The 14,720-nt window shown below is 35.7% G+C and overlaps 1 protein-coding gene across 1 annotated transcript in view; it reads left to right on the top strand.

The window, feature by feature from the left end:
- Positions 1-14,720, top strand: part of LOC306872801 (uncharacterized protein) — a 53,256-nt gene that overhangs the window by 15,323 nt on the left and 23,213 nt on the right. The window contains exons 5-7 of the mRNA XM_079421646.1: positions 131-271; positions 1,441-1,545; positions 13,361-13,587. Of these exons, the coding sequence (XP_079277772.1) occupies positions 131-271; positions 1,441-1,545; positions 13,361-13,587 (473 nt within the window). The remainder of the gene's footprint in view (positions 1-130; positions 272-1,440; positions 1,546-13,360; positions 13,588-14,720) is intronic.

The raw sequence follows: 14,720 nt of genomic DNA, 5'->3' as shown, positions 1-14,720 counted from the left end.
CTTCTTTGGTATATGTATAATTTTGTGGATGTGTTAATTTAAAACATGATAAAGTACTAATTAAGAATAATGTTTTATTGCATTGTACACAATATTGTTTTATGTGATGTGATGATTTCTCTTTAACCAGTTCCTGCTGAGGGGATAAAGAGTGAGGAGAAGTCTATCAAACTATCACTGGCATCCCAGGTTCAAGGAAAGTGTCTAGTTAGCAAACCTGTATCAGGTCACCGCAGCAGAGCGAGCTCCACACCGTCTAAACCAGTGGCAGGTGGGAGAAACATACATGCATGTCTCATCTGTCCCTCATCATTTATTATTTACTCATCAAAACAGCTTCAACATTAATCAGTTGGAGAGCTATGATTGTCTTAAGCTAATGACACTGCAATTAGCACTCCTTTGAAGCCATTTTACCGCAATAGGATTACTTCCATATACCCCTCTTGATAGGTTAATTACCCTAATTTGTTATTGTAGTTTGTGTACAGTTCCACACTATTGTTATGCCAACAGCTTTTGATATGAATAGATCAGATTATGTTTTTTCATATGGAAATGAATGCAAATCATGCAGAAAACTTTGTTTAAAAATATTAATTGTTGTCATTTAAACAAGTTAAAATTTACCCTATATGCAAAATTACCATAAAATATTTTTGAGAGAATGTATCTTGGATATATTACTGTATATAATGTGGCACCAGTAAAAAAAAAACCTATATATTTAAGGTTTTACTTTTTCTTTTTTTTTTTAAACACAAGTGCAAAAAATTATCTGAAAACAATTAAGGAATAGTCATACAAATCCTAAATATACATTACCAATGAAAGTATGTTTGCAATATATGATGTCCTTTTCAGCTTTATAATAGAACCCTGAAAAATGTATCACGGCTTCCACAAAAATATTAAGCAGCACAACTATTGATAATAATATAAAATCATATAATAAAAAAAGATAATAATAAAAAAAATGTTCTTCAGTACCAAATCAGCATATTAGAATGATTTCTGAAAGGTCATGTGACACTGAAGACTGAAAATACATTTAAAATATATTAGAAAACAGTTATTTTAAATTGTAATAATATTTCACAGTATTACTGCTTTCAGCCTGGGGAGCATAAGAGACTTCTTTCAAAAACATTAAGAAATCTTATGAACCCCAAACTTCTAAATGTAGTGTATTATGCACAAAACAAGACAAGATATTCCTTAAAGATATGTTAATACTGATTATAGTTAATACTGATTGCTTTGCTAATTACTTTAAATAACGAACGATGATTAAGGTTTTAGCAGTTCTCTCTGCCCCACCCATTGCCGTAAATGCACTCATGCACCTACAACCTCTACAGTACATCTGACTCATTCACTGAAACCTGCCACTTCGCAGTCTGAACATGAAGTTTGATTTCATCTTCACTATTTCATTAGGGCTGAAGGCCCCAGCTGTGACCAGCCACATGACACTTAAGACCAACCAGAATGCTTTGCAACACAGTGGATCTGCACGACTCATTCGCTCATCAGCAGTAGCAGGTAAGGAGAGAATGAATTTGATAGTGTGTGTCCATATCCATATAAGCTCTACCACTGCTGCACTGTCAAAAGTAGTTTAGCTTAAACCGTTTGTATCTTTGCTATCAATTTTAGCCAAAACCATTTAACTTCCAAATTTTGTGGTGTGTATGTGGAAGTTTTTTGTGAAGTAGGTTAAATTGTGGGTTTAATTCATGCACTGTGCTACATTTTGGAAATAGTCAGTTTGGTGGTTAAAACATAAATATGGTCATAGGATATAAAAGTTGAAATGATTGATTGAACAGTGGATTCTTCTATATCTGTGCTCATGCATTTCTCTCACACAGATGTGATACAGTGGCAAAAAAGTATGTAAACCCATTGGGATTAGTTGGTTTTCTGCATTAGTTGGTCATAAAATGTTTTAAAAATCCCATTACACATTCACTGTAGAAAAAGTAAGTGAACTTTATATTGTTGATGTTGATGATCTAAATGATCCACAACTGTTTTTTTTGTGATGAGTTTCATGAGTTGTTCATGACTCACTTGTTTGTTCTGAGCAGTTAACTGCCTACTTGAGAAAAATCTTCCAGGTCCTGTACATATTCTTCATAGTTGAACCCTTTACAACAGTGACTATGATTCTGAGATCCATCTTTTCACACTTAGGACATCTAATGGAGTTATACACAGCTATTACAAAGGGTGAAAACATTCACTGAAGAAAACATAGAAATGTTTTTATATTCATATTAATGTATGTGATTGGAATCATTTATTGTTTGCTAAAGGAAGGCAGCTTTAAGAGTGAGAGTTACTTACAAAAAAAAAAAAGCATCATAGAGTGCTAGATAACCCTATTGCCTTTTTTAACCTTGTATCACTATGTGTAACTTTCTCTGCAGTGTGTCTTTGCAGAAATGCCACAGACATCCTCAAGCCAAAATTCCAGTCACATTCACAACAAGTTTACCCAACCAGTGCACGTTTCTTGGTATTTCTGGCCTTTCCGTCTTGTTTTACTTACAAACAACTTGACTTTAACAGATTTTTAGCCACAAGTGCCACCTCCACCCCTTGAAAAAAATAAAAATAAATGACTGTTGCTAATTTATGTTGCTCTGGCCATGCAGCTGCTGGCCTTTAGTGGTGAATAGGGAAGCACAATAGTATCAGAACACAGCCGTTCATGTGCTGTTTGACGTCTCTCTATTTAACAATGTCACTCATCAGTATTCCGAGGCACTTGTTTTGCTCACTCTCTCTCTCTCTCTCTCTCTCTTTCTTTTTCTTTATCCAACAAAGGCATCCATTCAGGAAGCCTGCTGCTTGGAAGATACATAAATGTTAAATAGATGTCTCAGAGAAGGCACCTGAAAAAGAGAGAAAGAAGAAGAATAAAAAGGAAGATGATGACATTAGGCAAGATTAGTGACTAATAAGAACTTGATACCTATGAAATAAGAATAATGTCAAAAAAGACGAAAAAAAATAGAGAATGAGAATGTTGGATTTCAGTGTTCAAATGTTTACTAAAATGAAAATTCTGTTGGCATTTTCTAACCCACATGTCATTTCAAATCTGTATGACTTTATTACTTCTATGGTACACAAGAAAATTATAAAATAAATAAATATTATATATTTATATAAATATTATATAATTATTATTATTGCCTGTATAATAAAAGTTATAAAATAAATAAATATTATATATTATTGTTATTGTTATTATTATTACCTATATAATGAAAGTCAGTGGAAAACAACATTGGACTCCATTAGCTTTCATTATTTGATTAAATTCTGTCATCTAAGCATCCTTATTTTTTATTTATTTTATTTTAAAATTTTTTGTATCTTGTATCTTAAATCTGTCTTGAATTAAAGGTGGGGTATGTCATTTTTCAAAAACGCTTTAGAAACGCTTTAGTCGGGGCCGAGTACCAAAACAAACTTGTAGCCAATCAGCAGTAAGGGGCGTGTCTACTCATGAAATGAAGGAGAGAGCGTTCAGTGAACAGCCGAGCCGAGTGACAGAAAGATAGAGATGGCGGATAAAAAAACAAAAGAGGAAAACGTCTGCGGAACGATAAGGCAAGAAGTAGGTATCAGCTTTCCAGCGCTGGAGAGAACTCAAGGAGCAGTAGGCCTGCGATCGGATGCCGAGGTTGCTGTGGTTCTTCTCGATAGGTTAGTAACACCATGTCTACACCGGACGCGGCGCGCTGCAACAGCTAAAGTCTGCCTACACTGGATGTGATAAAGCGACCGTTGAAAATCATTTGAAATTTGTGTCAGTATGCCATAAATAGAACGCGGCAGCAGTTTTCTGTCGGGGATTTGTCGTGTCGAACCACGCAGCATCCAGTGTACACAGCATCACTGATTATAACGACTTCTATAGGGTGTTACATTGGTTTTGCTTTGTTTCACAGTTTCACAGACTAATCGTTGCCTGGGTTTCTCAGGCTACGTATGTGTGGGGTGGAGCTATCAAAATAGGGGCGAGACCTATGGGCGAGACCTTTTGGAGTAGGGGTGTGTTTGTTTTGGTGATTTCAAATATCAACATTGGCTTCCAGAAATCGCTTACCCCACCTTTAAGCAAAAACCTCACCAAATTGTGTTGCATTCAAAACCACTAAAAGAGAGAGTGAAAATAAATACACAATTTTGCTTCTCAAATAAATGCATGTTGTTTCAAGGAAGTTTAGATGTTTTATAATGAAAATACTGATTAAGAACAATTTTTGCATTGTAAATGTAAATCATAGCTATAATCTTCAAATGCAGCATCTTTCATCCTCACACCATAATCATACCCATACATCATACCCGTAGCCAAGAGAGAGGAAGTGAGAGAACGACGTTACTCATAAACCGCCTACTCCCCGCTCTGTGCAAACTCCCTCCCCTTCCCTCTTACACTGCCTCTCTCCCTCCATCCCCCCCTTGAGTGCACGAGTGTGTGTGTCAAGCTACAGAGAGCTTGGCTTCGTGTGTGTGTGTGTGCATGTGCAACACACATGAAGAATTAGCGTGTGCACATTTGCAAGAGAGAAAGAGAGAGAGAGAGGGGGAGAATATATGAGACATTGGCTGGTTCAGCATCCAAGAGGATACCGCTGAACAGAGCGGCCGTCCCCACAAGAGCTTCGCATCATTCAAACTCCAGTCTTCATCGTCAATTTGGTGTTTTTGTAGCAGTATCATTTTTTTTTTTTTGAATTTTTTTAAAGATTTGGAGACTATAGCAAAATTGATTTTTATCTTTTTCGCAGTTTTTTTCTCCACCTCTTATTTGGACTTCCCCTCTTACCTTAAGAGGACTTTAGCATTGGAATGTGACAGAGACCAGAGGATTTTTATGTAGTGAATGTAGTGGATTTTATTTTAATATTTATTTAATTTTTATGTACATTTTTTTTTCAATTTTCAGATTTTTTTTTCCCCATATATTTTTTGGAGGATTTACTCTCCTCCATTTGAACGTTGAAGGTCATGTTATGGTCTCCGAGACTTTCCCTATCAAACTTCCACGTGAAGCTCACGGCTAAAGGACTATTCCGCAATCTCCAGCTACTGCCGGGATGCAAGAAGACTACGGTGGTCTTCCATGCAGGTTGGGGAACCTCTCCTTTCCCTTCCTCCATCTCTAAATCTCTCCCTTCATCTCTCCCTCACCATACGCCCCTTCCCCCCTCCCATATTTCTCCTTTTGACACCCGTCTCTCCATAGTTACCGTTGTTCCATCCATGCTTTGAGGAGCATGTGGCAGTCTTCACTATTGTTTCTTTTATCTGAAGATGCTTACAAAGAATCGTGTGTCTTTGTGGGTCTGTGTGTGTGTGTGTGTGTAATGTAGTGAAAGGCCCTTTAGTGAGTGATGCCCGTGCCAGAGGGCACCATGTGCAGTGGCATAAACAGAAACTGCTTGCTGTGTTTTTAATATGTTTATCTGTGCTGTGCCTGCATTCTTGTATTCATATGTAAACAGCATATTTACATAAACATGGGGAAGGGTATATATTGATTTTTGTGCTGGGAGTAAATAAAGCACAGATTGATGTGATACTGTGTGTGTGTGTGTGTACGAAGATGGTAAGGGCTCAGCTGATTGCTAGGATGTGTTTCTGTGTTTTCAGATGCACATTTTAGGGTTTAATTCTCCACCACCCTCCTTCTTTCTGTGTCAGTTGAGAATTTAGGTTAGGGTTCATGTAAGGGTACTCTTTCCCTATCTGTTTGGCCATCTTTCTCCCTATCTCTCTCTTTCTGTGAATCTGTTGGAGGATTTCAGTCATGGGGATTAATGGGAATTTCTCAAAAAATGTAGTTCCTAGTTTTCTTGCTGAGGTCTGCCTTCTCTTACTGTTAATAAATAATTAGAATCTTAATAAATCAAGTGTTGAATATCTCTATAGGTTATGATAGGATAGGTTTATAGTAACTGTTGCTTCGTCAGCTCAAGTATGTCAGTATATTACTTAAGTGTTCTTACAATTTTGAAAAAGTGTGGTTAAGTCAAGGACATGTCTGGGTCATATTCACCTCAAAATATACTGATATATATAAATATATTTATATATATATATATATATATATATATATATATGGACTTTTGGAAATGTGTATATATATATGTGTGTTTGTGAGTGTGTGTATTATGTATTTAATTAATATGGTTAATAAAAGTATTAACTATCAATATAAAAAAGTGTCATTCAAATAATTATACAATAAAAAAAGCAAAAAATTCACGTACACACATATATGTATATTCATGGGTGAAATGTGACCTGGATATGTTCACAAATATTATCTCTCTTCCACACCAGTGGTATAGGTATGGCAGTCTTCATCCTCATCTAACGGAAGACACAGTGGAAAATTCCAGAATATTCTTGAACACATACATTCAGAGTGCAGCATCTCCTCATAGTTGTCTCCATAGAAACTAGCATGCTGGATCATGTGGTGCTGTTATCTACAGACCTGATATATGTGACCTGAACAGCCGGTGTGAGAGAGTGAGTGTGTGAGTCTGTGAGAGCATCAGCAGAGAGAACAGTTTGTACATTCCAAACGCTCCTGCACACACTGCACGAGACACTCGTTCAAATTAATCTTCATCTGAGAACACAGCCTCTCTAATCAGACCAAATGCACTGATTTTAGAGATGTAATGTTGCGTGAGCATGTACATATATATATGTGCCAAATGTGCAGGGACACAGTGTGCTCAAATTTGGCCAGCAAACTCAGACATTCATTACAGCCTTCTTTTTTTAGTCTATTTATTCATCTGGATTTGATGGCATGCTTTGGACTTGTAGTTTTCATCCCTCATCATGCGATTTAATCTAAACACAGCCGCTGGCCTCATTCTTATAATTCCAATCCAGATTATTTCTCTGGACCCTCCTTCTCATTCTGTGCGTATCTCAATAACAGTGTGTGCATGAGGGAACTGTATCTATAAAGTAAATAACTAGTTTTTTCAATATAAATGGTGCCTGGAAGTAGAAACATTTCTTGTAGTAAGATATGTCCTTGTTGGTGTTATTTAAGAAGAGAAGTGTGCTATTCATTTGTGACTTAGTGTACAATTTGTGTTTAACAAATGATTAAATAAGTGAAAAAAATCACTTAGATTTACAGGTAACTATATTATAGGGACCAGAGACATGGTGGTGGGTGCTACTAATTTGTGACAATAAGCAACCATTATGTTCCTGAGTTTGGGTGGAAACAGGATATCCCAAATCTTTAATATCCAAAGGGATCTACAGAAAATCCAAATGAATTGTGTGTGTTTTTGTGTGTGATCACACTTATCCTCTTCAGATACGCACTTTGACTTTCCAGTGAGCCAAAGCCCTTGCCTACCCCATTCCTAACATTCATATCTAAAGAATTAATAAACAATAAACTAAATAGTTTGGTTTGAGGTTGTGATTATGGTGGTATGTCATTCTACCACAGGCCCTGGATGTCGCTGTCTCTGTGCAGCAGACTGGCCACTTTCTGTCTGTCTTTCCAGCCATACTCGGATAGGTAACATCACCAAACTGTCATGACTCATGAGCGATCTCATTTAGTCAACTTCCAGTCATTTAGACTCTGAAATATTTGCTATTATAATTTTAATAGTACATGGTAAAAAAAAATTGTCATAAGGTGGAGTAAAATATACACGAATTGCTTTTTCTAGTCAGAATCGTTATTTAATATGACTGAATCAACCAACAAAAGTAATTTACTATTTTTATTTAACCATCTATCATTTTAATACCATGTTTTTGGATATGCTCCAAAGAATATATGATATTCTATGATATCCCTGTTGAAAAATCCAGCATATGCTGGTTAGGCATGTTTTGAAGCATGGCTGCTGGTTTGAGCTGGTTTAAGATGGTCTTGAGCAGGAGCTAGTTGCTTAGGACGAGCACATGACCAGCTAAGAACCAGCTTAAACCAGTTTATGACCAGCTAAGAACCAGCTTAAACCAGTTTATGACCAGCTAAGGAACAGCTTAAACCAGCTCAAACCAGCAGCCATGCTTCAAAACATACCTAACCAGCATATGCTGTTTCTTTCATCAGGGATATCTTTGAGTACCATGTAAATGTCTTGATATTTAGTAATCAAATATCTAGTACCATGATATTTCTACCTGATACCACGACTGTGTCGTGGTACCTTTACAGTATATTTTGTTCACAGTAAGGATTTTCAGGAGGGTCATTTTAGGTTGAATAACAATACAAACATGTAGGTAGACCTGAATTAAACTAAATCAACAAAACAAGAGTTTGCTTATGTAGTATTTACAGTACTGTTCAAAGTTTGGGGTCAGTGCATTTTTTAAAGGAATTAATACTTTTAATTCACCAAGGATACATTAAATTGATCCGAAGTGACAGTAAATACTTTAATTGCATATAAAAATATATATTTCAAATTAATACTATTCTTTTATACTTTCTTTTTATCAAAGAACCCTGTAAAATGCATCACAATTTCCACAATATTAAGCTGCACAACTCTTATTATTGTCAACATTGATTGCACAACATTACTGTGTTTTGATCAAACAAATGCAGCCTTGGTGAGCTTAAGGTGTATCCTTAGAGAGTTTCCTCTAGCTCTAGAAACATTTGTCACATATGTCACATTTAGATTGAGAAGATGTTCTGTGATGTGTTTGAATGTGTTTGGTCTCCTTTTGAATGTGTGGCACTGCTTCTGTCTAAGTGAGATAATTCTTTCCATTAAGCAAAACTCTGAAAAATTTATTCAGGCTTTCCTTCAAAGCAGCTGCATAATTTCCTCATCTGCCTTCCAGTAATTATGTGGAAGAGTGGAAGCCTTTTTTTATGCGGAGACTTGCGGTTTGCTGGTTGTATGAGTGTGTGTGTGTGATATTTAATCTTGCAGTGTAATGAAAAGAGGATTGCTCAGAGAAACAACAGCATCAAAGGAGCACCACTCTGTCTGTTAGCATAACCATGAACATATCCGGCCTGGGTATGGACACGCTTGATGGAGCTTGTGTTTGGACGCCTGTGGTTGAGCCCTACTCAGTGTGTATGTGTGTGGTAGCTAGTTACGGTCTGTCTCCAGTGGAGTGTTTGGGGAACAGCAATCACAGCATGTCTCCTGTCACGGTAGACCATCATAAACACTTATTACGAGGCCTAGACTGCACACTGATTACATGCTACTTATGGACTTATCGTGTTCACACAGACGCACACACAAGCCCTAGCCTTCATTTTACATAGTGGATTGATGATGTTTGATGAGTTTGTAATCTAGTAAAGCAATAAAGCCACATTCTATCTGTTTGTAATGTGACCCTGGACCACAAAACCAGTTGTAAGTCACTGGGGTATATTTGTAACAATAGCTAACAATACATTGTATCGGTCATATTTATAGATTTTTCCTTTATGGCAAAAATCATTAGGATATTAAGTAAAGATCATGTTCCATGAAGATATTTTGTAAATTTCCTATCATAAATATATCAAAACATAATTTCTGATTAGTAATATGCATTGCTAAGAACTTCATTTGAAAACTTTAAAGGTGATTTTCTCAATATTTAGATTTTTTTGCACCCTCAGATTCCAGATTTTCAAATAGTTGTATCTTTGCCAAATATTGCCCTATCCTAACAAACCATTCATCAATGGAAAGCTTATTTATTCAGCTTTAAGATGATAGATATAGATCTCAATAAAAAAAGACCCTTATGACTGGTTTTGTGGTCCATGGTCATATGTATGTATGTGTGTGTGTGTGTGTGTGTGTGAACTTAGGTGTACAATATAAACAGACATGCTATTATGATAATACAGTACTATATTTTTCATTATTATTATTATTTTTAATACATGTAGTACCATGTTTTTGTTTGGACATGTGCCATAGTGGAACTATCCCATATAGCAAAAGAAAAAAAGAATTCTCTGTCCAAAATATATTTATACTGTATGTATTTGAATCATTTTGTACATATATGCTGTAAACAATCATTTTTACAGTTTGAAAGGCTTAGTTTAAATTAATAAAAATTGAACAATACATGGCCATGTAAAACATTTGGGATAATGTTACCAATTTTTTTTAATAATCATCTTTAGATGATTGGGGAAGTTGTGGCCTAATGGTTAGAGGACTCGTAATCCAAAGGTTGTGAGTTCGAGTCTCAGGTCCAGCAGGAATTGTAGGTGGGGGGAGTGAATGTAAAGCGCTCTCTCCACCCTCAATACCACGACTGAGGTGCCCTTGAGCAAGGCACCGAACCCCCAACTGCTCTCCGGGCGCCCCAGCATAAATGGCTGCCCACTGCTCCGGGTGTGTGTTCACGGTGTGTGTGTGCACTTTGGATGGGTTAAATGCAGAGCACAAATTCTGAGTATGGGTCACCATACTTGGCCGTATGTCAAGTCACGTCATGTCACGTCAGATATTTACATGTATAATTTCAGAATTTACCAGAAATTGGCAAAATATAATCTCAAATGTAAAATAATAAACTAAAATTACTTTATTTGTTTGAGATTTTATTAGATTTTTATTTATTTTTTTCAAGAAAATGTATGCTGTAAACAGTCATTTTTACCATTTTAAAGGTTTAGTTTAAATTACAAAATGTAATGGGGCAAATAAAACATTCAAAATAAAGCTACATTTTTACAATGTTTTTTTCAGATATGTATTTTTGTCTATTTTAGAAGGTATGGGCAAAAATGTAACATTAATAAAAAACTTAATATATGTGCCATTTAAAATTTGTATTTTTGGACGTGTTCCATGGTAATTTCATGAGAGTACCATGTAAATACCATGGCTTATAAATGTGGTAATCATTCAGAAGCATTGGCCTATATAAAAGCTATCATCCAATACCTCAATACTACCACTGCACAGTTTTGTAAGGCCATTGGGGACACAATGTATCCCTGTGCCACAATGATATCCATAGTAGCAGAGTATCTGAGTTAAGCAGTGATGTGATCAGAGCTGATGACACAGTCCTGTGGGGTGGCAGATTGAGCAGATGTGGTCATGTGACCACAGGCAAGGGCACTGTTCAGCACTGAGTTACAGTTATTTAAGGACATTACATTTCACCTCAAAGCACACTTATTCCCTCACATCACACTGAGCCAGAAAAAGACTGCAGCAGTCTCTCTATTTCAAACCTGTGTTTAAATAATTTATACAGGGACATTCGTCAGAAGTCATCTTTGCATTATACATAAAGACTTCCAGGTTTAGAAGAAAATAGTTTTCGTATTAGTTATAAAAAAGAAAGGAAATATCTGACCAACGAGTATTTTAATGATTGGACATTTATCATAAACAGGATTACATATTTATATTTATTTAACTGGATAAAATTAGAAAATAGTCGAAATAAGGAAAGAATAGGAAACAAAGAATAATAGTGTGTGTATTTGTTCGTGTGTGATTTCTATAAGCTGTTGACGTTATATTGATATTTTGACACTTCACTTCAAAAAGTCTCTTTTCATTAAGAGTGGTCAGCTTAATTTCTGAAAAAGCTACAAGAATCAATGTAATCTTAAGAGCAGAATCTAAGGCTCAACTACAGTGAAAATATATCTGCCAGCAGGGGGCATTAGAGAGACTATCTGATTCATGGAAGGTGATTTAAAGGGATAGTTCACCCATAAAAGAGAATTCTGTCATAATTTCTCACAGATCTTACAGCTATATTAAACAACATTCAGTTTTCAAGTGTTCTGAAGCCATGCAGCATACAGTGATGACTAGGGTGAGAAGATTCCCTCGTTTTCTCAATTCATCGAAAACAAATCTTGCTATTGCATATTCAATGATTTTGAAACAGAATCATGAATCATTTATTTTGAAGAATCAATAAAAAATGCTGTAAATGATTCTTTAAAGTAGCATTCAATATTTTAAAATATATAAACATTACAGTTTTTACATAGGCAGATTATAGGCAGATTACACAGGTAGATTAAAACCTACACTCTCAGAAAAACGGTACCAAAGCTGTTACTTGGGTGGTACCCTTTCAAAACGAACTAATATGTACCTTTTAGATACTGATATGCACCTTTTGGGTACAAAGGTGTACTTTTGAAAAGGTTGCCACCCCATTGACAGCTGTTTTTCTGAGAGAATTTTATGTCTATCCTAAAATCCACACCCCTTAAAGTAATAAAGTAATTTAGATTTTTTGGGTGAACTGTTCCTTTAAGGCCAGCTGTCCAAAGCAATCCACTAGGGAATGCGAGTTAAACTGCATCAGCAGTAGATAATATTCAATTTGTACTCTTCACATCTTCACACTGTTTGTGTCTATTGTGGTTACTTGGCAGATTTGTGAGTGGGATATTTTAAAGTTGCTTGGTAAATACAGATTAGGACTAAATTACCATCTAAATTACAGTTCTTGTTAAATGTCATACACAGACCGGGGAGTTTGAGAGAAGCCAACCAAATACCAAAATTACACATATATCATCTGTCTTTACCCTCATGTTTAAGCTTTAAATATCTAATTAAGAGAAAAAGAAATTATACATGTGGAATTTGCAATGACAGTATTACATCTATGTCCCACTTTACACATCATTTGTCTAATTCATGTATAATAATTATTATACATCTTATGGCCTCATATATAAAAAAAACAGTCAAAAATACTTATTTCTCTACATTTCAGATGTGTTATTGCTCAGTAGGCAGTTTGAGAATCGTTATAAATTTAGCTAATTCGGCAAAGGTGAAAATGTTGATATGCTGATTGTTTTCGGTATGAGAGATCTGTGAGTCAGTATTCTTCACAGATTATGGGATGGAAAACATTACTTTGATTTCAGTTAGCCTATAGAAGATGAGACCAAAATGCACTCTCAGTACACAAACACACACACACACACAGTCTCTCTCGCTCTCTTTCTAATGCACTCTTAATGTGCTCTCTGGACCTTAGTGCATTTTCATTAAGATGCTATCCCAGCATGCACTAGGACTTTTTTTTTCAAGATCAACACAAGAGAGGGCGTTTGTTATTTGTGTGCTGAGTTTGTTACTTAAAGCTTTTCTTGCAGCGCTTTCCTATTAGTCATGTTCGTTTCTTTCTTATGATACCATTATGATATAAATATTTTTCTAGTGTATGGGTGTGAATGTTCCTCTCATAAGTGCAGTGTTTTGCTTTCACTTTTACTGGTTGAATTGAGGAGTATATGTGATTCTGGGCTGTGAAATCATGCTGAACATAATAACCACACTGAACACACACTCTTTTACAGTGGACAAGAGCTCCAAAGGGCCTAAAGCTGCTGGGGCAACAGCTGGACGGACACAGCAGCACAGCTCAGCCAGTCAAGTAGAACCGACAGAGGAAGAGGAAGAGAAAGATCTTTGTCTTCAAAATGAGAAGAAAAGTCAGTGCATCCTGCATCTCCGTAAACTCATCGTTAACGGCAATCGGCGACTGGAGGCTCTCGCCCTAGTTGTGCAGCACATCTTCAGTGAGGTTGGAGAGCTTTCATTTTTGTCTTTCTATCTTCTAGATGTTTCTTTGTCAGGTTTACTCCCCATTCATTTTCTATTTTTCTTTCTTGCAATGGTTTAATATACTGATATTCAGCACATTGCTGATCTTTCGGCAAAGTGGTCTTTGGCAGAGAGCTGTGCAAAATGGTGTTTTATATATGACTGTGTGTGATAAAGCGCTAATTTATCATCATTTAAGATCATTTAAGAATACAGCAAAAACAGTAATTTTGTGAAATGTTTACAATTCAAAATAACTGTTTCTGATTTTAATATATTTTAAAATGTAATTTATTCCCTTGATGGCAAAGATGATTTTTCAGCAGTCATTTCTCTAGTCTTCAGTGTCGCATGATCCTTTAGAGATCATTCTGATATGCTCATTCTTCTTTTATCAATTTTGAAAACAGTTGTACCACTTAATGTTTTTGTGGAAACCAAGAGAAAGTCACAAATCTTTTGTGATATTTTAAATGTCTTACCTGTCATCTATTCAATGCATCCTTGGTAAACAAAACTATTAACTTCTTTCAGAAAACAAAGTAATTGTACCCAAACTTTTGAACTGTAGTCTGTTTAACATCATTAGACATATCTTATATAATGATGTCTTGACTATTCCAATTATCGTCAATCAAGAGATCTTTATTTCTCTGTCCTATTAGTCAGATTATAATTGCAGGTATCTCAAATTATAATTTTGTCCTTTGAAAATGTAATTGGGTCAGATGCAATTATAAACATCTGAACTGTAATTATGAATAATCAAGCATACTTGTCAGTATGTATGTTTTGTCTACAATGCAGAGAATTATTAAATGTTTCATATGGTGGTACCATTAACCAGCATTTCCAGGTGTGTTGAAACTAAGAGGGCTCCAGGGGGATGTTCTCTCACATTCACTCAAGATGTCATGCATGATTTAGGTTAGTCAATAAACCTTGACCTAACCCCTTCGCGTGATGCAACCCACCGAAATACACACTGAAAAAAGTGTTTCATTGGATCAAAGCAAAAATTTTGCGTCAACTTGTTACATCTAATTACTTTACTTTTTATCAACTTTAAATTTTTACTTTGAAAAGAATTAACTATCCATTACTTAGCCAAAG

Source organism: Barbus barbus, assembly GCF_936440315.1.
Source record: "Barbus barbus genome assembly, chromosome: 7".
Lineage (NCBI taxonomy): Eukaryota > Metazoa > Chordata > Actinopteri > Cypriniformes > Cyprinidae > Barbus > Barbus barbus.
Note: the sequence above shows the minus strand (reverse complement) of the source record. Positions and strands in the feature narration are given on the sequence as shown.